Source organism: Gymnodraco acuticeps, unplaced genomic scaffold, assembly GCF_902827175.1.
Source record: "Gymnodraco acuticeps unplaced genomic scaffold, fGymAcu1.1, whole genome shotgun sequence".
In the NCBI taxonomy this organism is placed as follows: Eukaryota; Metazoa; Chordata; class Actinopteri; order Perciformes; family Bathydraconidae; genus Gymnodraco; species Gymnodraco acuticeps.
Genome location: NW_022990513.1, coordinates 405,083 through 428,478, shown reverse-complemented (window position 1 = coordinate 428,478; position 23,396 = coordinate 405,083). Strand labels below are relative to the sequence as shown.

Sequence of the window (23,396 nt, the reverse complement as noted above, 5' to 3'; positions counted from 1 at the left end):
GTGTGTACTTGGCAGCATCTATATTCCCTTCGACCCTGACCACGTGCCCAGTCCCTGCTGAAGAGAAACATCCCCACCACATAATGTTGCCATCACCATGCTTCACCGTAGGTATGGTGTGTTTTGGGTGGTGTGCTGTGTTTGGTTTTCGCCAAACATAGCGCTTGGTGTTCAGTCCAAAAAGTTAAATCTTAGTCTCACTCGACCATAAGACCGTTTTTCCCATGGTAACGGAATCTTCCAGGTGTGCTTTTGCATAGCACAAACGATATGTTTAGATTTGCACGTCAACCTGCATAATGCACCTGGGACTGACCACGATCAGTGCATGTTCTGAGAAACACGGCGCGCTTTACTTGCTGACATCGTGTTCAGGGGGCATTAAAACTGTTATAGAAGATTTGTTTATGGTATTTTCCAGCGGAGTCAGGTTGTGCTGTATCTCTGACAGTCACCGTCCTCCCGAGTGAAGCCGCCAAGGTCAGACAGCGGCCCGGAAGTTAAGGGTTATAGGACCAAAACAACAGAGCGTTCTCAATGGACCATTAGTAAAACCAGCCTTAAAACTCTTATAGGCTTCTATAAAAAACACTCCGACCTGCACTCTGTATGTTTGAGTGTGCATTTGTCCCTGTTTCTCACTTAGGCTGTTGTGTGTTTTCATGTGCTTCTGGGTGTTTATGCATTTAAAATCCTTGCATTCCCTCTTTCTCTCCATCCATCTAACCCTCTCACTGTCTATCGAATCTTTATTCATGAACCATCATCCCATCCATCCTTTTTTAACTTGTTTATCCACTCATTAACAATTTCACATTTAAAGAATCCTTATTTAACTGGCTGCTGTGGTCTTTGTTGAAGTTTTAAACAAAAGTTTATAAATCATTTTAACCAGAAAATGCAGTCTTCTCACACCGCTGTAAGAGTCGTTGAACTTTGTGCATTAACTCTCATCGAACATCTTGCAAGTTAAACACACAAGCAGCAGGAAAACAGAACTCCTTTTATGAAAGTTTAAACAAAATGTGATGAGGTGCTGTTGCTGCTGACTTTTACTGGTTTATTGTCCACTAGCTCTTGGCAGGTGATCGTTTTGGACCCTGGTAATGCTTCTAAGAAAAAGCAAATAAGATCTCTGTTAATGCTGCCCTTAAGAATGGAAAATTAACTCACATATTCCTGTAAGACTCAAATTAGATGAACGCATTAGTAACAGTCAGATGTCATTTCCTCTGGTTTAGGGCTGGGTATCAAACCTTAATAAAGTTGGAGTACTGAACCAAATGTGTTCACAGCACTTAGTCTGTAAAGTATCAAAGCTGACATTAGATTCTTAATCCTGTTTCTTTATTGTGGGATCAGATTTTTTTAATTTGAGTCATAGCTTTGCTAATTTTAACCAATTTAAACGACATTTGCTTGTGTTAAGACCATGGTTAAGACACACTTAAAGGCTGAAACATATAGCTTTTTGTTTCAGATGGCACTTCTTTCCACCTTTTTTAAAAAGATGTTGGCAATGCTTAGGAAAATGTTTTTTTTTTAGCCTTTGCAGACCATTTACATGCACAAAAACCTATAGAACACACTACAGTAGAGGGAACACCACAAAAAGCAGAGCAGGGCGTCTTTAATGCAGGTGGGTACGTTCAGGTTACTTGGGCGTCTTTAATGCAGGTGGGTACGTTCAGGTTACTTGGGCGTCTTTAATGCAGGTGGGTACGTTCAGGTTACTTGGGCGTCTTTAATGCAGGTGGGTACGTTCAGGTTACTTGGAAGTGTCACGATAAACTGAGGTTAAATGTCAGAAAGGTGACACTGCACACGCTCTCTCCACGTTGGGATAGAAAAATATAAGTTGGGGGTAGGATGGAAACTTTTACTCCTCTGCACTTGTTTCCTCCCTCCCTGAGTGTGTGTGAGAAAAGCCAATAGGCAGCTCTGCCCTCCATGTTGATAGTGCACTGCTCTGTCTTGGAATGCCCACACTGCTGATAGCAGCTACTATTTATGGCCCCAGTGTGTGTGAACAGGGAAACACACACAAAAGAGCTCATAGTTTCACTGTGAGCTCATCCACATGTTCTACTGCCCCACTGACAGGCTCACATGAACTATAGAAATAATTCTATAATTCGTTGTCCTATCATGCCATTCAAAAACTGGGCTTGTCTCTTTAATATCCTGTGTGTGTGTGTGTGTGTGTGTGTGTGTGTGTGTGTGTGTGTGTGTGTGTGTGTGTGTGTGTGTGTGTGTGTGTGTGTGTGTGTGTGTGTGTGTGTGTGTGTGTGTGTGTGTGTGTGTGTGTGTGTGTGTGTGTGTGTGTGTGTGTGTGTGTGTGTGTGTGTGTGTGTGTGTGTGTGTGTGTGTGTGTGTGTGTGTGTGTGTGTGTGTGTGTGTGTGTGTGTGTGTGTGTGTGTGTGTGTGTGTGTGTGTGTGTGTGTGTGTGGTGTGTGTGTGGTACTGTGGAAGCTGATGTGTGTAAATCACATGCTCCTCCTCTCAGAGTGTGTGTTTGAGCAGACGTGTTCACAGGGCTGTAATGTCGAGGTCAGGTGCCACATTTCTTTTCTGTGGCACATGACAACCAAAGAGGGTCGTGTGTGTGTGTGTGTGTGTGTGTGTGTGTGTGTGTGTGTGTGTGTGTGTGTGTGTGTGTGTGTGTGTGTGTGTGTGTGTGTGTGTGTGTGTGTGTGTGTGTGTGTGTGTGTGTGTGTGTGTGTGTGTGTGTGTGTGTGTGTGTGTGTGTGTGTGTGTGTGTGTGTGTGTGTGTGTTAATTGCAGCTCGTTAGGAACCCCAGAGAGCGCAGCCTCAGGGTCATTAACTTCTGTTTCCGGCTCGCCCGTCTCCCTTCCCCCCCTTCTCTTCACCTTTACCGGTCTTTCTTTCTTTTAACCTCTATCCCTCCCCTAAACCCCACCCCCTCCAATCATTCTATCAAATCTCCAAAATCACCCTTTCCTGCATTGTGGAGAAATGTATTGATTTTAAACTCAGCTCATTTCTCAAACCTTTCTTTTTCTGCTTTCACCTTAACTTGTTGCTTCTATCTTTTTACTCCCTCCTCTCACTCCCCTCCGAGTTCTCCCTCATGTACTCCCTCCACTCTCCTCTATGACTTTCTGTCCATCCTGGCTGGAACAAGGAGCCCTAACAGCAGCACCTGAATCAGCCCTGTGTTTTATCACAGTGACTGAATGTCACGTTCACTTATGTTCACACACAAGCCGTCAGTTCTCATGTTTCCATAGGTTGCTTATGATCTCTGAAAGGACAATGAACAGGAGGGATTTCAACTCTTTGGTTTTGTTAACATGTTATGAATAAAAGAAAGAAACAAGTCCTTTCATTCGACTGTTTAAGTAAGGTTTACTCTCTGGTGGTTTTATTGAACAACCACACATTGTATCTTATTTTTGAAATACCTTGTTTTATTTTCCCATGTATCAAAGCACCATTCTGATATTTTCCAAACTTTACCAATAGACAAAAGAGTGGTTATGTGTTCATTAAGAGATGGACACTGTGGGTCTCATCTCAGACAAACTGGAGACACATTTTCAGCCTATATTTGTTGACATTTTGACACATATTCCCCCAGTAAAAGCATGCCAAATGAGCTTTTACCTGTTCATATTTGCAACATACCCATGGAGGTGCAGACAACTATTAGTGTATTACTTTTAGATCTTAAAAAATATAATGTATGTATAATGTCTTGATTTATCTATGGTAGACTTCATATAATGCTGTCCTTGGAAAATCACACTAACTGTAAAAAAGTACGTGTATCATGTCTGTTTATGTCTGATATGACTCATAGAAAGAGCATGAATCATGAAGCAAATGTAGCAATAACGGCCCGTCCACACTACAGCGTCGACAGCTTCAATCTGCCCATTCACTTTGAATGGGGTGACGTCACGTTGCCTCGCTTTTTCGCCGAACTGAATTGTGGGTAGCATAGCGGTCCGTCTTCGCCGTCAGAAGTTGAACAATGTTCAACTTCTGACGCCGGAGTAGCCAGCGCCAGCCAATCAAATCCCGTTTCGGAAAATCTGACAGCTCAAGCCGTAGCCAATCAAACCGCGTCTAAGCTGGGAGAGATATCCCGCCGTTCATTTCTATATTTCAAAAAAAGATGGAGGAGAAACTAATTATCGCCGTAGCAAATCACCCGGTTTTGTATGACCAGACCCTCTTCACCTACCCGGATACAAACCGGAAGAACCAGTCATGGAGGGAGGTGGCAGAGACAGTGGGTGAAACTGGTAGGTTTTCGCCTATTTGGGGAGTTTATATATATATATATATTGCTCGCATAAAATCCCCGGGTTTTTTTAACGTGATATCACATTGTAACACTCCTGCTTCTATTGGCTAGCGCAACACATTTGACCAATCACAACCGAACCGGCGAGCTGAAAAATCAGAGCAGACAGAGCTTTTTGAACTTTAAAGCAAGGAGACATGTAACAGTAGAGGCACGTAATATAATATGAACCTGATAGGGCCCCTTTCAGCAAAACCAGCAAATTAACGTTTAATCAAATAATAGGTTATAACAAGACCTAATAACCAGAGATCATCATAATCTGTGGTTAAAACTCTTAGGTCAACCTTTAAGTTATTTTGTTGGACAATGTAATTTATATTAGCCTCAATAGGCGCTTTCACACCGCAGTACTTTTCCCACAAAGGTTCATGTGAACTTAGTTCATGAGAACTCTTTAGTTCTCATGAACTAAGTACAGATCGCGTTCACACTGGAAAAAGTCCCTGGGGGTGGATTAGGCAAATGAAGCCGCTGACGTCACTTGTTCTTCTTCTGCTTTGGGTTTACTGGCAGGCCGCAAACCACTTCACGGCGTATACTGCCGCCCAAAGTCCCCGGCCGGAAGTCCCCGGAGTTGGGGACTGGCTTCAGTAGAAGCTGCTGGGAGTCCCAGCAGCTTCTACTGAAGCCTTCCGAGTAAATCGCCAGAACGCCGACACCTCCTCATCTCCACCACTCCCATGTTTTATTTTGTGTTGCCATAAGTTAGTCTCTCTGCGTTTCTGCGCTGGGCTAATGCTAATAATGCTAATGCGAGGATAATAAAATGGCGGCTTCACAAAACTTTTTGGGAGTTTTACGGGGCGTGGTTTGCAATCCTTCCAGCCAATCAGAAATATAGCTCTTTTCTCACAAGAGAGCCGCACGAAAGTCCCTGCTCTCTAGCAGCTCTCTGCTCTCTAGCAGGGACAGAAAAGGGGGTAAAAAGGTTCTCATGAACTAATTTTAGTACCGGCTCTTTTTGGTGTGAACGCGACAAAAGAGTTCTCATGAACTAAGTTCTCATGAACCTTTGTGGGAAAAGTACTGCGGTGTGAATGCGCCTAATGACAAATTAATTGAGAGAGCAAAGAAATACAGATGCAAATATTCAGCAGCACTACATGTTTTGCATGGTTTAACTATTGCATTTATACACTGCTACAATTACAATACAAGTTTCTAACTTATTCCAACTAAATCTGCTTGTGTAGATCAGTCTGAAGCATAGCACTGAGCTGCCATGTTAGATAGGCCGGTCAACTCACTGACCTCTAGTCTGTGTGATCCTGTTATCCCCTTCCTCTCCCTGTGTACAGAGATGTGCCTCCTCTCTTTGAGAACAAGTGACAAGTCGTCTACGCAACAGCAATGTGGCTTCAGATTTTACACAAACTTTGTTTGACTTGTTCTTCTGAAGTGGTAAAAGTGTTCAAACATGAGAATAGCGCTTAAGCTGCCTTTGTCAGCTGTGGAACCTGGTCTTGAAATGCTCCTTTATGGCGTTTTACTTCCATATCCATAACACCCTGCCATTATGTCACACGTTTCTGCCGACATGCTGCTTTCCCTCTCTTCCTTTCCCTCCCTTGTTTTCTCAGTCTCTCTTTCTTTTCCTCCCCCCAACCTCCCCCTGTCTGGAAGCTGCTGAGGAGCTGAATGGTCACAGCCAGGATGAAGTCATCTTGTCTTTATATCATTATATTCTCCTTTTACCTTTTTTAGTCACAGAAAACCCATATGGGTGGGGTGCAGACGCATAGATTGGCTGTCGATGGGAGCGACACACACATACACACCCTTTAACCCTGTGTGCCCACTCTGGCCCCTCCAGCAGGCCCCATCCTTTCCATCCCCGCTCCCTCACAGTTTCCATGACAGATCCACTTTAAATGGGCACAGTCACATTTCTGTGTGCTTCGTAAAGTTACGTTGACATTTGGTGGATAATCGTGAACTTTATGTCTTCTCAGGAAACAATCATCACTTTTGTGGTGCAACCAGCCTCAGCTTTCATTTGGAAAATGTTTTTAATACTTTAGTGTAGCTAATAAAGGACAACAAGCGCGAACTGTGCTGCCATTACCAGTCATCTAAGAGAAGGAGAATTTATGATGTTCTCAATGTGTAATGTTTTTGTTTTTTTATATTTGTCTTTTTACAATCACCAAATAGAACTCCCCGCCTTTTTACGTACAGGGCCGCTAACAGGAGCCAGTGTTACATGTTGTCATAGAGGGTCTTGTGCTCCGCCTGCTGATCCAGTTAATGGTGTTGCAGGTTTTTGCAACACACCTACACCTTTGATAAACATGGCGTAGCATGGAAACCCATCAGCAGCCACTAATTCCCAACAAGCGCCTTTTCAGCTACTTTTCCATTCAAGCTAATATATTCATGCGAGTGTATGTGTTTGTATTCCAACATAAGAACGTACACATTGACGGACTGTTTGCCACGGACAAACTTTCCACACCAGGGCACACACACTTTTTTTTCACTGTGCGTGTGTGTATATGAGTGCAGGCTGAGTAAACCCCACAGTTGTTTCCAGGCCCAGGGTGAATAAAGGTGCCTTTTGTCAGGCCTGGGGTGGGTTGGGGCGACCGGTGAGGAGGCGGGGGGGAGGTGTCCAGTCTGGAACAAGCATGAATGTTTCCTCAGTTCCCTCAGACATCGCACTTTCCTGCCTACTTTCACAGCAGCGCTAGAAGAGAGCGAGAGGAGGAGGAGGACCTCAGGGTGGAGTAGGGAGGGGTCCCAGGGTGGAGGAAAGAGGTGGGGTGTGTTTGAGGAGGTGAGCGGGAAGCCGGGGGGTGGGGCTTGCATCCAGCAAGTGAGCTCATTGGAACAGCGTTGTTGTTTTATCCTCCTACCGAGCGTGTCGTTTTTGGAAGGCATACGAGCCGCCGGCGGACAGCTCCCTCAGTTGCCCCTGACCGCCTCAGCAGAGAGGAGCCCCCCCACCCTTAACACCTTCACACACACACACACACACCAACCTGCCTCACTTACCCACAGGAATCATCCCTGGTTTTGTGAGTTTGCGGAGTCAAGGCTTGACTTGATTGTCCAAATGTGGGAAAACTTTACTGAGTGAGTTTTTTTATTTCTTATTTTTTCTTACTCGTCTGAACTCCGGTTCCCTTCTTGCATTACTTTTTGGGTTGTTTTTCTCCTCCTCATGCGACTTTGAGAAAACAGTGGACTGACAATGTACAACGAGGACAAGCTTTGAGAGAAAAAGCAGCACGGAGTGAAGAACAGTGGATGGAAACAGAAAGGTGTCCTAACCGGATTTGTTTTGTCTCTCTCTGTTTCTCCCTCAGCCATCCGGTGCTCCGGTGGAAAATGACCCTCTGGGCGGGCTGCCTCCTGGATGGGGTAAGTTTGCCGAACACAAGCTCCAGACAAATTTCACTTTCTTTGAGGATTTCTGACCTGTTATCAGAAGGTTCACTACTGTATTCAGATTGTATTCCTGCTGGAGGTGTTGAAGTACATGTGGTCAGTCAGGATTCCTACCTTTTTTAAATAAAAAAGTATTCTGTTGGGAATTTGAATTACTCGTGCCAGTAGTCAACAGTGAAGCAATGCCATTTATCATACAAAACCTAATGCTCTTTAAGCTGGGCTTTATGTTTCTGCACACAGCTGTAAGGAAGTGAGGTTTGGGAGTATTGGTGCAAAACAATTTCAGCATTTTCTCTTATCCACACACTCTGAGCACATATTTGATCACATCGACATCAGAAATAATTCTTTTTCTGTGGCTTTTATTATTTGCCTTATTTATTGTAGTCCCTAGTGTTCATTAAATTGTTGGAAAACTGGATGTAATGCCTATTGGTTCCTTTTCAACACTCTGCTCATGTTATGCCACTTCATCCCTATACACTGCCTCTGCCCTTAAGTCACAGATGACAGAGACTGTGTTATTGATGGGTCTCTTCATCTTCCAACCTTTCCCCAAATGAGTAATGTAATGGGATCCATGTAGAGCACACACACACACACACACACACACACACACACACACACACACACACACACACACACACACACACACACACACACACACACACACACACACACACACACACACACACACAATCATTCATTCATAAAGAAACGCAGTTGGCAACCCCCATCAGCATTTTCTTAGACTTCATGTTCACTCCGAGAAGCCTCACTCTCTGCCCATGATGCCTTTTCAACATGTTGCGGTACTTCCAGACGAAACCTCAATTATCTCTCTGGCTCAGATCGGCTCCTCTGGCGCTCTTTGCATCTGCGGTTGCTTCCCTCGCTTTTCTTTAAGGCTCAGATTCCAAAAGAGAAGAGGGAAAGATGGAGGAGAAGCAACATATATAGTGGTGAATGAAAGAAAACAAAAAAAGGGGGATGGGGGTTCAAACTGGATAGTATAGTGGGGGTGGAGGAGTAAGTAAGAGTTGCAATGTGAGCACTACTGTTTCTGGGCCCTCCACACACTCCTGTTAATGAGAAGAAGATGTGAGGGAGGGGGGAGGCGGGAGGATGGGGCACCAACTGCTCTCATGAGACCAGCGGCCTACCGTACACACACGCACGCACACACACACAGGCGCACGCACACACACACGCACGCACGCACACACAGGCGCACGCACACACAGGCGCACGCACACACACACGCACGCACGCACACACAGGCGCACGCACACACAGGTGCACGCACACACACACGCACGCACACACACACACACACACACACACACACTTACCCCGGTGAGGTATTTAAATCAAGTCTCAACAAAATATCACACAGACCTGCAGGTTTTCTATCAGGGTGGTGAGATATTTGTTTCTCTTAATCAGAAAAAGAAAGTGAGCAGAGTAGTTGCTGACAGAGGCGCTCAGGCCCGCTGATCTTTTACATTCTCCCGAGTTCTTTCACTATCCTCCAACTTTTCCTCCTAAGATCACAAATCCCATTACGCTAATTGTTTCCGCATGTTCTGTTTGTGTCCACAGAGAAGCGTCAGGACAATGGCAGAATTTACTTTGTCAACCACAACACACGGACCACACAGTGGGACGACCCCCGGACCCAAGGGTGAGCATTAGAAAAATAACTAATGTGTGTGTGATGGTGTGTGTGTCTGCATGTGTTTGCCTGCTTGTTAGAGGGTGCGCTGCTTCTGGTGTTTGCTCGTACTGAACTAAATCTAAATGTATCATACACAGGCAGTATGATGACAGAGGGATCCTTTACATTGTGAGGTGTTTCTCACTTGGAAATGATTGAAGGAATTGGACAAAATCTCTGGAGCAGTCCATTCAAATAAAAAAACAAGGACTTGAGCATGACAAACTTTATAATTAATGATGGACTGTTCAAAGCATTAAAAGAAAATTAGAAAGATTTGGAAACTTTTTAGGCTCTTATCCTACAATTTGATCATTTTCTGGCATCACCCTCTACTTCCTTTACGTTTAAACGCTGCCTGAGCTGAATGCTTTCCCTCACCTCACTCATTCTGATTGATCCTTTAACTTCTTGGTTAGTACATTTCCCACATCTTCTTCAGGGCATCTTCTTCTGTAGAAGTGTTTCTGTAAAAGCTGTTAGTGGCCTCTGTTTGTGCCTCTCATTCGTTACATTACACTAAGCAGTCTCTCACAAACCCATTTACTTACCATCTGTAGGCAAGGCCTGTTTACAAAATAGCACATTTCAACGCATGGTAATACAAGTGCTTTACACAAACAAAAGAAGTAACATTTAGTTCAACAGAAACGCATTGTAAACAGACAATTCATTACATCAAAAATCATCAAAGTCATTAAAAGGCGGGAAAAAATACAAATTCTAACCTGCTAAAAGATTTGATAAAAAGTAATACCTTTTTAATCTGGTAAAAAAATATTATTATTATTTTTAATTTGCAGCCTGAATTTCTTCTAATTGGACGTATTTGTATATCCTCAGAACTGATTTCATAAGTGTCACTGGGTATCTGGTTAGCTCTGTGAAATGTAATTCATTAGAGGCAAAAACTGCAGCTAGGGTGGAACAGGAATTATTGGCCACACACTCTTGTGTTTATAATAGGATAACATTTAATATGGGCCTCTCTGGACTTTATTCTGAGTTCATCTCCAGAGTTTCGAAGCCGTCTGAATCAGTCAAACTTCCCTCAGAGGAGACTATCTCCCCCCGGGCACGGCTGTGATTTAGTTCCAGGGCTGTAGATCCACAGGTTGGAGGGGAGGGGTGTTAGTTTCATCCCCAGGACGGGGCCCTGTGGCTGGGACCGTGCTCACTGCCCTCTCCCTGTTGCAGGATGATCAAGGAGCACCCCCTGCCCCCGGGCTGGGAGATGAAGTACACCGCCGAGGGAGTCAGATATTTTGTGGACCACAACTCGCGCAACACCAGCTTTAAAGACCCCCGACCCGGGTTTGAGTCAGGGTAAATATTCTCTCAGCCCTACTTCCTCCTCCCAAAGCTGCTTTTTTCGAAATCAAATTATCCTTCAGTTCTTGAATCAATAAGAACTAATAAAAAAATGTTAGCCAGTTAGTTTTATAATTGCACAATGATTTGCCTTAGTCGGACATAACTGCAATGCCAATATTGATCTAGAAACCTTGAAAAAGGTCAAAACATTACATTACATTGTCTTACAAAACTGTCTTAATCTAAACCACATCATCTTTTGATTTGACCTGCCTTTTTATTGAGCCCGTGTTTAATCCATTGCCTTTCATTTCTATTTTTCAATATTCATTTGAGCCAGACAGAATAAATGTAACCCTCACAGGTATTTTAACATGAAGTCATATGTTCAACATGTTCATGCTAGTAGCTCTCTCACACACACACACACACACACACACACACACACACACACACACACACACACACACACACACACCTCTTCCCCTCAGCCTGTGGATGTTTGCCTAGTTTGAAGAAGTCTCGAATCCCACCGCAAAGTCAGGAGTATGTGCAGATGTGCATCAACTGATCCACAGCTGTGTGTGTGTGTGTGTGTGTGTGTGTGTGTGTGTGTGTGTGTGTGTGTGTGTGTGTGTGTGTGTGTGTGTGTGTGTGTGTGTGTGTGTGTGTGTGTGTGTGTGTGTGTGTGTGTGTGTGTGTGTGTGTGTGTGTGTGTGTGTGTGTGTGTGTGTGTGTGTGTGTGTGTGTGGTGTGTGTGTGTGTGTGTGTGTGTGTGTGTGTGTGTGTGTGTGTGTGTGTGTGTGTGTGTGTGTGTGTGTGTGTGTGTGTGTGTGTGTGTGTGTGTGTATTAGCTTGTGGAGTTTGTGGGTGCGTGTGTGTGTGCTAGAAGCCGTTTTCCTGCTGATAATTGAACATATTTTTAGCACGGTGGTCATGCAGGGCTCCTGAGTGTTTTCTACTGCAGCAGTGTGTGTGCCGCTGCGGTCTCCATTTCCTCACCAGACCGGGAAGAGCCTGGCAGCTAGGCCAGAATAAACCAGACACATTACAGGCCGCCGTCTTCTTCTCTCCCCTCATTTCACTCTCTCTTCCCATCCTCCCATTATCTTTCTCTCCCTGCGTCTCAGCCTCGCTGCTGACTCAGCACATATCCTGTGTGTGTGTTGAGCTTATACTAACACAGCTGCAGGCCCAGACTCACTCTGTCTTTGAGACTCAGACACAGCGAGTGTGAGAACAGAATAGGCACTGACCAGCAACACGGGACACGAGGCCTTCTGAAAGGAGAGCTCCATGTTTCTGATCATCAGAAACATGACGTGTTTGAGTCCCTTTATCAACACTGTCGTTTTGAATCATGATTCCCTAAGGGAATTTGCTCGAGCAGTTTCGAATTGACCAAATACCTCTCTTCCTTCTCTCGTGTGTGTGTGCAGGTCACGGCAGGGCGGCTCACCGGGAGCTTACGACCGCAGCTTCAGGTGGAAGTACCACCAGTTCCGCTTCCTGTGCCATGTAAGTGTGAAATGGAGTCTGACGCCACAACTAGACTCTGAATGCACCTCTCCTTTATCTCTGAGTTGTGTGTATCACTGCGTTTTAAATAAAAATGTAAGTTAAATAGTTTAAATGTTCTTTTTTAATTAAGAAAATGTTCACACTTAAATAGAGTGGTATCTAGCCATGAAGATAGTTTTGTCTGTATTTTCACCAGATTTAGTTATATCAATTTTAAGATTTGTTCCTCCCCTCCATAAAGTGGAAGTGAATGGAAGTCGTTGTGTATCCCTTTTTGAAACACTGTTATGAACACTTATTATAATACACAAAACACATTATATGTGGAGTTTTTATCGGTCCAAAAACATATCATTTTTCAGTGCTCTGTGTGCCATAAACAAACCTCCATTCACCTCCATTGTGTTGGCTGGAGGCAGAAAACTCAGTGCTTGATTGATTGATTATTAACAGCTTGTATATTGGGTACAGTACAGTACAGCTCAAAACATACAATTGTTAAGGGGATGCAGACCAGAGAAAGACTTTCGTCTTGTTTACATCAGGGTCCCCCATTTCCAATTCATCATGTCATTTAAGACATATAAGACATATTTGACATACAGATGGCTTATTTACTATTTACATACAGGTGGTTTTTTACATACAGATTGCTTGTTTACAATTTCCATTTTAGATTTCGTTCTAATACATCCTAACCGGACAATTTAAGACATACCAAGTCTACAGATGTACAGTTAGTAACAGAGTCTAAAATGCGAGTATATACATAGATGGGGGGGGGAAGCTGTCCATTGTACGACAGGTTGAGATTTGTACCATTACCGGGGCCAGTTTTGCAATGCTCTCCCCCGAAGGTGCTCTTTAAGAGAGGTTTTGAAGGTAAGTATAGTTTTACTTTCCTTTACAGTTGTGGGAAGAGCGTTCCACCTTGATGTGGCATAATTGCGAAACGTGTATTCCCCCTTTTTTGTGCCAAATCTGGGTTTCACATGATTTGTGGAGCTCCCTCTGGTGTTATGATCATGGTATTCCTTGACCTTTGGGAAGAATTTTGACATGTACATGGGTACCATAGAGATGTAGTGGATCTTGTAGACCAGGCCCATTGCAAGTAGCTGTACTCTGTCGTCTACTCTAAGCCATCCTAGGTTGTCAAAGTGGGCAGAGGTGAGGTGGGTTCTAGATGAAAGGTCAAGCAGTAGTCTGACCAGTTTATTTTGCGATGTTTGAAGTTTTATTTTTAGCGCCTTGGAGGTGCTATGGTACCATGACGGGCAAGCATAGTCATAGTATCCTTGAATGAGTGCTCCTGCCAGAGTTTTCAGGGTATTCTTGTTTACCAGAGAGGAGATCCGGTATAGGAATCTAGTTCTTTGATTGACTTTTTTTATTACATTGGATGCCATTTTGTCACAGGAGAGGTTTGCCTCAAGAATAGATCCTAGGTATGTAATTTCCTTCTTACTTGTGACAATAATGTCGCCCACTGCAACTGAGAAGTCGTCGGATTTGCTGAGATTATGTTTCGAACCGAAGAGAATGGACTCTGTTTTACGCAGGTGTAATGATAATTTATTATCGGCGAGCCAGGTGCAGATTCTGCCGAGCTCGGAGCTGAGGGTTTTTTCAACCTGCAATCTGCTCCTGTCAGAGACCAGCAGGGCTGAGTCGTCCGCGAACAGGAACAAGTTGCAGTCACATGCTGATGACATGTCGTTTGCATAAATTAGGAACAGTAACGGACCTAATATGCTTCCTTGTGTAACACCACAGCTCACTGGGAGGGGGGGGACAGAGTACCGTTTACCTCCACCATCTGTTCTCTCCCCTCCAGGTAGGATTGCATCCAGCTCACCGATAGTTTATCAAAACCAATTGCTTTTAGCTTGTCAATCAGAATGGGGTGATTGACAGTGTCGAAAGCCTTTTGTAGGTCCAGCATCACCATGCCACAGTACTTGCCCTCGTCCACCTCTTGTTTGATGTGGTCGCTCAAATAAAGAAGGCATGTGTCAGTGGAGTGGGATGTTCTAAAGCCAGATTGAAATTCATCGATTAGTTTATTTTCCGCGAGGTACTTTTCGACCTGTTCATATACTATTTTTTCCATGACCTTCGAGATGGAGGTAAGTATAGAAACAGGGCGGTAGTTGCCTGGGTCCAATTTGCTGCCCTTTTTGTGCAGGGGGGTTACTCTTGCAATTTTGAAGTCTTTGGGTACTTTTCCCTGTTTTATGGAGAGGTTAATTATGTGAGCTATGACTGGTGAGATGGCGGTTGCTGTGTCTCTGAGGAATTTGGAGGGGATATTGTCGTGGCCAGTGGCCTTGTTAGGTTGGAAGGCGCTCAGTTTAATGAGTACCTCTGCTGTTGTTACCCTTGCTAGACTGAAATCATCTTTGCGTACCCCTAGGTTTTTGTAGTAGGTCATGATGTGATCTACTCCAAAAAGCCCTGAGTGGGAGGGTCATTTATTTCCAAGAGTTGTGGCTATGTTTGTGAAAAAAATGTTCAAGTACTTGGCCACATCCAGTTTGTCTGTGATGAGCCTGTTATCTGTCTTTATGTTTAAGTTAGAAAATCTCGTTTTAAGTTTTTTACTGCAGCCAAGCTGGTTATTGAGTAATTTCCAAAGTTCACAGGGTTTATTTTTGTTTTCCTCAGTTTTGATATTGATGAAATTCTTTTTGGCAGTTTTGATCATGGAGCTTACGTCATTTCTTAGTCTGTTTCCTTCAATCTTTAGTTCAGTCACGTGGGCCTAGAGTTCACTGCTCGTGCTTTTGGAAAGCATTGACTGACTTTTATGAAACTCAGAGCATTTTTTGTCTCTGGTTTTCATGGCGGTCAGTATGCCGGAGTGCATCCACGACTCAGCGCGATGTTTTACCCTGGTTGTTCTTAGGGGGGCCAAATCATTGAGTATTGCAGAGAATTTGTTTTTGAAACCAAGCCATGTTTCTTCAACTTGTGTACCACTGAGCTCATCCGACCAGTCCAGGCTCTCCAGTTCTAGGTTAAAGGCCTCGCTAGAGTAGTTTTTGAGGTCTCTAGATATGACTGTTTTGTGACAGCCGGCCCTTTGTTTTAGCTTTTTGCGGGTACAGAATATCATATAATGATCACTTAACCCGCATGCTATAACCCCTTTACTGGAGATCCTGGACTTGTCATAGGTCAGAATGAGATCAATGGTAGTTTGTGTTGTTTCCCATACCCGGGTGGGTTGGGTGATTAGCTGGCTGAAGCCGTGCAGATCACAAATCCTACTGAAGGACTTGAAGACGGACGTGTCTTTACGTTGCATATCCGTGTTCCAGTATCCAATAATAATTGTCTCTACATCCCCCACATCAGCCAAACACCCATCTAATGTATCATAAAAGTCACTCTGTTCCGGTGGTCTATAGATTGTCCCGACTATTACAGATTTAGCATTGTCAAAAAGAATTTCAACCCACACAGATTCAATATTTTCATGATGCAGGTCAGTACGGTTTTTGAAATTGGTGTCTTTATGTATGTACATGCAGACACCACCTCCATTCACGTTCCTGTCCCTTCTCACTACAAGATAATCTTCAATTTCAATCTCTGAATCTGTAATGGAATTGTCCAATTTGGTCTCAGAAAAGCATAATATGCTTGCCTTACCGTTCATGAATAGCTGCCTGAGTTCAGCCAGTTTGTGTCTCAGGCTGTTAGTGTTCAGATGAAAAATATGTAGTCCATTTTTGTTGCTTAAATGCACAATGTCGTCAGCTTGCAGATATTTGTCTTTGTCCGTTACAGCAACCGGCTTGCGGCCTGCCGTGGTGTTTGGAGCGGTCGGGTGGTGGGGGGGGAGGGAGGCTCCGTTGTAGCTTTAGCCGTTGATATGCTAGCAGGGTGGCTAACAACATGGCGGATATTTGTTCCCTCGAATCTCGGTTCTCTTCCTCTCGTCACTGCCTCATGCGTGTCTGTCTGCCGAGGCGTCCCCGGGGGAATGACGAAGTCTCCGTTTATTCCTCGGTCTCCGCTGTCTCTGTTGTCGTCGCGTAGTTGTTGCTGCAGCGGAAGAGATGCTAGTTGTGATGCTAGTTGAGATGCTAGCTCCTCGAGCCTGCAGGACTGGCTTCTTGTCTGCACCGGGCCCGGATTCAGATGGATGTCTCCCGCTAACAATAAGACCAAGACGATCATACTTCTTCGGTCTAGTTTGCTTGACGGGGGTAAGTACTTTCGCGTCGGGTTTGCAGTTAATAATGCATGAATGCTTGCACTTCCAAAAGCGAGGTGTTTCCTTTCCCAGCCGTTGAGAAGGTAAAAGTCATTGTGGTTCATTTTATCCCCGCTTTCATTACTCTCCTTCTCTAAGTGATGTTGCCTCATTGATGAGTTGAGGTAGGAGTCCATAATCCATATTGTCAGGAGGATGAAATATGTAAAAACTCGTGAGGAATAACCTCCAAAGCGGGAGCTCTCGAAAATGCGACCACTCATAGCGAAACCGGATCGAGTAATGTGCTGAACAAATAGAACTAAATCTGCCTGGCTAGATACCATAGAGGGAAAAAGCAGCATCAATTTGATGTGTATCTAATAATATTGAGCTGCATATATTTACCATCTGCTATAGAAAAAGCCAGTATGTGTGCTGAATATACCCGCTTGAAGTACTCGCCCCTGTTTGTTAGCAAAGATGTAATGGTAAAAATGTAATAAAGTTAAAGTTAGAGATGGGGGTACTGCTAGAATCCACTTCAAGACACTGGTACTTGCGTACCATGCTGCGAATGGATCTGGCCCTTCCTACATCCAGGACATGGTTAAACTGTACACCCCAGCGCGTGCACTACGCTCTGCATCAGCCAAACGACCCGTTGCGCCCTCGCACTGCGAGGGGGACCCAAGTTCCCATCGGCGAAAACACGTGGGTTTGCTGTCCTGGCTCCAGGATGGTGGAATGAGCTCCCCATTGACATCAGGACGGCAGATAGCTTGCACATCTTCCGGCGCAAACTGAAAACTCATCTCTTTCGACTCCACTTCGAGCGATAGATTTATTAACAAAGCACTTTTATACTAATAAAGGACTGGCTTTTCTAAAGCCAGTTGAGTAGCACTTGAAATGTTTGGCTCTATGAAACCTGATGTACTTATATGATTCTGTTTTCTTCAAGGTTGTGTCTTCCTGGTCGAATGTACTTATTGTAAGTCGCTTTGGATAAAAGCGTCAGCTAAATGCAATGTAATGTAATGTAATGTAATTAAGTTAACCAGCAGCTGTTAATGTCTTACTGACTGAGAACTGTTTCACAAATGATATGGAGTTATTTTTTGTCTCTCTCCAGTCCAATGCCTTGCCCAGCCATGTGAAGATCTCAGTGTCCAGACAGACTCTGTTTGAGGACTCCTTTCAGCAGGTCAGAGACCAACCCAACACATTGAAATGTGTTTCATTAATGTCCTCAAATGTTGCCTGTTAAAACGTGTTGTGTGTTTGTTAATGATAAATGTTGTTCTGTCATTAGATCATGAATGTGAAGCCATACGACCTTCGCCGCAGACTCTACATCATCATGAGAGGAGAGGAGGGGCTGGACTACGGGGGCATTGCCAGGTGAGAGCCACCACAAAACAAACGCACCTTCTTCCTCCCCCTATGAACTGGTGTGAGGTGCTACAGCTTGTGATTGAACCCTTTTGTTTTGTTGTGATGGTGAGGGTGTGTTTCCCCTGCTCTTTCATCACTCTTCATCTCTGCCCCAGCTTCCTCCTACACTGCATCTCACTTTCAGACAGGAAACTATTAAAGATCTTAAAGAGGTGTCATTACGTGGTGTTGAGATTTCTGCTTTTAAAACGTACTGTTGTCTAATTGATACACAACTCTTCACCTGAATGGTGTCAGGCATTTCTGTGTGTTGGATTGAAATCCTCCACACTCTTGCAACATCTCTGTCCTCCTTCCTTTACCCACCCATCCCATGTATCCCCCACCCCGCTGTGCCAGGTGTACCTCCTCTCTGTGTATGTTGTTATTTTTTCTGTCGGTGGTCTTCCTCATTTTGTCTGTTTGGTTTTGCATTGTGTCTCTGTCTCCAGTGTCACGTCAGTGGTTTTACCCTATGGTAGGTGACATCATGCTGTTCTACCACAGGGTAGAACCACGGACGGGATGTTGCGAGGTGTCTGCGTCGTCCGTCCGTCCGTCCGTCCATATCCCCCTCCCATAACCCCCCAGGGGGAGGCCGGGCGTTGGGAGTGTTTGGCTGTGGTGCTGCAGCTGGTGGTGGTGCTGCTTCATTCTGTCTAACATGCAGTACTCCACTGTCTCATTGTGTCTGTTTTACTCTGTATTTATCCTTCATGTTGTGTGTTTGTCTCGAGTTAATGAGGATAGGATGTGTGCAAATGTGGTTTATATTCAAATAAATGCCACTATCCAAATAAAATAAATATAATTTCTTGATAGCTGGTCCAAACAAGACTAAAATAAAAAACCTCTAAATTAGGAAACAGCTTTATACTACTTAATTCTACATTTTGCTTATTTACTTTACGCTTATTGTTTTTCCAAACAGTTCCACGTTAGGATCCACTCTGTGTGTCCTGACTCTTAATGGAAGTAGTACCTTTTATACTCATAAATAAAGTCTGGATCCTATTCATTAACATTACATATGGTTTGTTCAAATCAACCAAAACTCAAGAACCAAATGTACCAAATGTAATTCAGGATTTATTATTACAGGATTTGGAATCTTTTTTGGGAAGTCACATCAAAACTAGCTTTATTGAATATGTATAAATGCTTAATATTGAATATGAAAATATAAAATAAAATAATTTGACAAATGAAGAACTATTTTACTCGGTATAAGATACGTTTTGACGCTTTACTGGCACCAGCTCATCACATTAAACCATGGTTAATTTAAAATACCATATTAAGTGATGGCAATGCTGAAAGAAATCTTGTGTGGTGTTCAAACATGAGTGGACTTAATGAATGAATGAATTCAGTCAACTCCTCCTGTAATATTATATCAAAGCAACCTGGTAATAATGAAGATAAGATAGAGCTTTATTGTCTCCCTTAGGAGAAATTTGTCTTGGGCATTGAAATAATACACATAAAATATTCAGGTCAATCAGTCATAGATACAGAACAGAGATTACATATCACATGGCAAAAATGTAAAGCTTCTTAAGCTGGGAAATAGCTGGTAATATCAAGGAGAAGCTGCCAGTCAGATCTCAGCGGCTACAATTATCTTTATTTATTTTTTATTATAATTGCTTACAAATGTTTGGAGGAGTTAGAGTTACTGAGTTAGATTGTGAGTGAAGTTGTTTGTTATTATCTCTAAACTGTCTTTGTGGATTATGTTCTGTCTTTGGTTGAAATGTTTTGTCAGATGTCTGTCTCCATCATCCGTTTGTCACATTTATTTCTGTTGTTGTTTCTTGTTCAAAAAATCACTTTGAATTGGGTCTTCTTTTTTTCACTGATCTCAGCTCATAGTGATGAAACTTTAATGCAAAAATGAACTGTCACACTTCATCATTTAAAATGATAAAATCATCCAACAGTATGCCCTTATATATTAAAAAGGAAAATGATCAAATGTGTGCATTACTTCCTGACATGTTGCCCTCTGAGGTCTCACCTGTCCTCTGGTGTCTCTGCAGGGAGTGGTTCTTCCTGCTGTCCCACGAGGTGCTGAACCCCATGTACTGTCTGTTTGAATACGCCGGCAAGAACAACTACTGTCTGCAGATCAACCCCGCCTCCTCCATCAACCCCGACCACCTCACGTACTTCCGCTTCATCGGACGCTTCATCGCCATGGTGAGCTTCACTTAAGAAGACTTTCATTCCTGTCGTACCTGGGATTGGATTTTCTTTCAGGGAAGTTAAAGTTCTGTAAAGCTGGACTGTTACAGTGGCTCTGCAGTCAGGATGCAGCGCTCCCATACTGACTCAATAAGACGGATCTATTCAATTGAGTTCTATGTTTAGGTCTCCACAAAAAATAATGTTTATACAGAGTTGCAGGTATCCATTTTATATTTTATTTAATAATAGAGAACAATTAGTTGGTTTACAGCTTCGTATTTACTTATTTTTTGTGAAGAACAGAAAATCCTGTCCCAAAAACACATGTTAAAGTATGTACTGTTTGTACTATTATGTCTGTTTCTCTTTCTGGGATCAACTCCAGAAAGCTGTAGGTCCCAAACACAGCACCCCCACCCCTCCTTCTGCCTGCCACCCCACCCCTCACCCACACTATGACCTCACCGCCGCACCCAGCCCACACCCGCAGCAGCTGACTATATTTAGTCCTAAAGTTCACTTTGCTGACGTCCCTTATAAAGATGCTTGGTCAACTACACAACCCTCTCACTCAGGGCCGCCCCTCCCTACAGGCCAATCACGCAGGCTGCATGGGGCCCCGCCTTGCGCAGGGGGCCCCGCCTTGCGCAGGGGGCCTCAGCTGCTGTGCGCAGTTCTCCGCGCACCCCCCGCGAGAGCGAGAGGTGACAAGGGGAGCACGTCTGTAACCCGATACCGTTGCAATGAATCGACATCTGACCAATCACGGCTTTGATACGGCCACTAGTGCAGGTGAAGAGATGTCGGTGAAAAGACAGTTTCAGTGCGAGAGGGAAGAAAACAAAACATGAAGAAACTAGAGCATCACTCGAAGGTGGGTTATTGTATGAGTCAAATACACAACTTGCGAATGTTGTACAAGTCAAATTGCCAAAACATCAGCTGCAATTCACGACATGAAGAAGGCAGTCTCTGCATAGCATATAGGCTAATGGAGATGCAGTTATTTCCAGCATTCTTTATTTACCATTCATTCAAGTATGTGATGCCTTTGATCTGCTAATGTACAGGAGGAAGAGTGATACACTGTCTGTCTAGTTGGCTTACATAACAGTTAAAGTTTACAGCCTAAAATACATGGAGCATTTTTTCCCCTTTTATTCATTTTTATGGCAATTTGCACATTTCATGGTGAAGCTCAGCCTCTCCCCTTAACTCCTAACAGTCATCGTCATGTCAACCACCACACATGCGGCTTTCACACCAGCGCTTTTCCCTTTCTAGCTCCGAGCTAGAGCTTTTCTGGTTCAGCTCCGGTTTCCCTTTTCTGCTCCCGCTCTGTTCACACCGCCCAGCACCCGACTGGTGCTGCTGCGTCATGACGTCATCGTTTACATCGCTGATTTGCTCCCCAACGGCATTACGGCGCTCACAACAACAACAACTGCGTCGGGTCGATGATCGTGTTGCTTTTAATCACACGAAGCCAGAATAAATTGAATAACGACTTCTCCAACCTTATACTTTTCTCCAGAGTGCCGTGGTTCATTGTTTATTAATGTGTTTCTGCAGCATTTACCGACCGCTGCAGTGTTGGCTGCTCTTCTACGGGAGTTTATTCTCCCGTTAGCTCCCGGTTAGCTCACACTGCAGCGGCCGCTCTAAAGTATTCACTGTCCGACTCACACAAGCAGCTGATACATATCCCCAGTTCCCCTTAGCCTAAGTGAATGTGTGTCAGTCTGAATTGACGCTGTTTGGCATCACAACGCTGTTATGAAAGTTTCTCTGGTATAAAATGGGTGATGTTAGCATAGCAACCGAAGCTAAACTGACTACTTGCTATTGCTATCCTATTGTGGCATAAACCGTTTTCTACAGGCACATTTTACCGGTGTATTTTTATTATGATTCTACTTGTGATAGTCGGACACGACAACCTGTGCAGCCCATGTATTGATTCCATCCGATAGCTGCTATAATACAAAACAACACGTCTGCCTCTCTCCACAATGATCAATAACAGTGAACGGATGGTCAAGGTAAGGTACAAATAAACAGAATCACACGAAGCCTGGTTAGTGTTGCCTGACTTTATAAAGTGTGTTTATAAGCACTACTGCTTGTAGGCAGGCATGACAGTCGACCCATGTGCAGGGGAGGTGGGTTTAGTTTCCTGCACGCCTCGACGTAAGAGAGACGTAAGCGACGCCACCTCTTAGCTCCGAAGCTCTTGCCTCTAGACCGACAATTTTTTGGAGCTGGAAGTGAACCGGATTCCGTAGCTAAGAGCCGGCGCCGCTGCGTTGTGAACAGGAAAAACCGGCGCTTTTCAGGCTCCAGCTCCGAGCCGGAGCTGAAAAAGCGCTGGTGTGAAAGGGGCAACAGAGAAATACTGATAGAAATGTGTGTGTAGTTGTTGATACATTGCTGACAGAGGGAACTGCATTTGAATACAGATTTAAGAAATATCAGTTTTTGAGCATGTGATAAGCATGTTTTGTCTTGACTATATTACAACTATATTATAATAAAATAATGTAGTATTTATATTATTGGATTGATTATGATTATTATTATTAGTAGAAGTAGTTTATTTGCATTAATTATATTTTAATGTTTTTGAGGCTAGTATTTGGCAGGAAATGCAGACATATTCACCTGTAAACGCATACTGAACGACATACATGCACGTTTACCATTTACCTCACTGTATGAAAAAGTAACTGTTGATAATAATAATAATAATAATAAACAGGAATTATATTGCAAAGTAGCCTACTGTAGAGCCGATAAATGGGAGTTGGAGGCGGTGTGTTCAGTATGGAACTCCACACTTTATTATACATTGAATCACAAGACTGGAATACACTTGTTGCTACTGCATGTCATGCTAGCCTGAATTAATCTAACTTCCGGTGTCCCACTCTAACGGGTCCGTGTTGCAACACAAGCCTGAAGGTGAATTATGTTCAATAACGTGTCACCACACTACTTTGTTTCCAAAAAAATTGTTTCACTACCGTCGGTTGGGGGGGGGGGCCTCATCTCACAATGTTGCTTGGGGCCCCAAGTTGGCCAGGGGCGGCCCTGCTCTCACTGCCTCCTTTTTACCTTTCTACTTTCTGAAGGTGTGTGTGTGTTGGTTCATCGCAGCTCTGAGGCCTTTGTGTTATTTTAGCATTGAACAGCTCTGTCTGGCTGTGTGTGTGTGTGTGTGTGTGTGGGTGTGTGTGTGTGTGTGTGTGTGTGTGTGTGTGTGTGTGTGTGTGTGTGTGTGTGT

The 23,396-nt window shown here is 43.8% G+C and overlaps 1 protein-coding gene across 5 annotated transcripts in view; it reads left to right on the top strand.

The window, feature by feature from the left end:
• Nucleotides 1-23,396, top strand: part of wwp2 (WW domain containing E3 ubiquitin protein ligase 2) — a 77,408-nt gene that overhangs the window by 48,797 nt on the left and 5,215 nt on the right. For 3 of the 5 annotated variants that reach the window (XM_034227058.1, XM_034227059.1, XM_034227060.1), the window contains 7 exons: nucleotides 7,646-7,700; nucleotides 9,333-9,414; nucleotides 10,645-10,773; nucleotides 12,201-12,279; nucleotides 17,622-17,693; nucleotides 17,802-17,890; nucleotides 19,966-20,125. In XM_034227058.1, coding sequence (XP_034082949.1) covers nucleotides 7,646-7,700; nucleotides 9,333-9,414; nucleotides 10,645-10,773; nucleotides 12,201-12,279; nucleotides 17,622-17,693; nucleotides 17,802-17,890; nucleotides 19,966-20,125 — 666 coding nt within the window. Of the gene's footprint in view, nucleotides 1-7,249; nucleotides 7,413-7,645; nucleotides 7,701-9,332; nucleotides 9,415-10,644; nucleotides 10,774-12,200; nucleotides 12,280-17,621; nucleotides 17,694-17,801; nucleotides 17,891-19,965; nucleotides 20,126-23,396 lie in introns of those variants that run through there. The other 2 variants (XM_034227062.1, XM_034227061.1) reach the window with 2 other exon arrangements.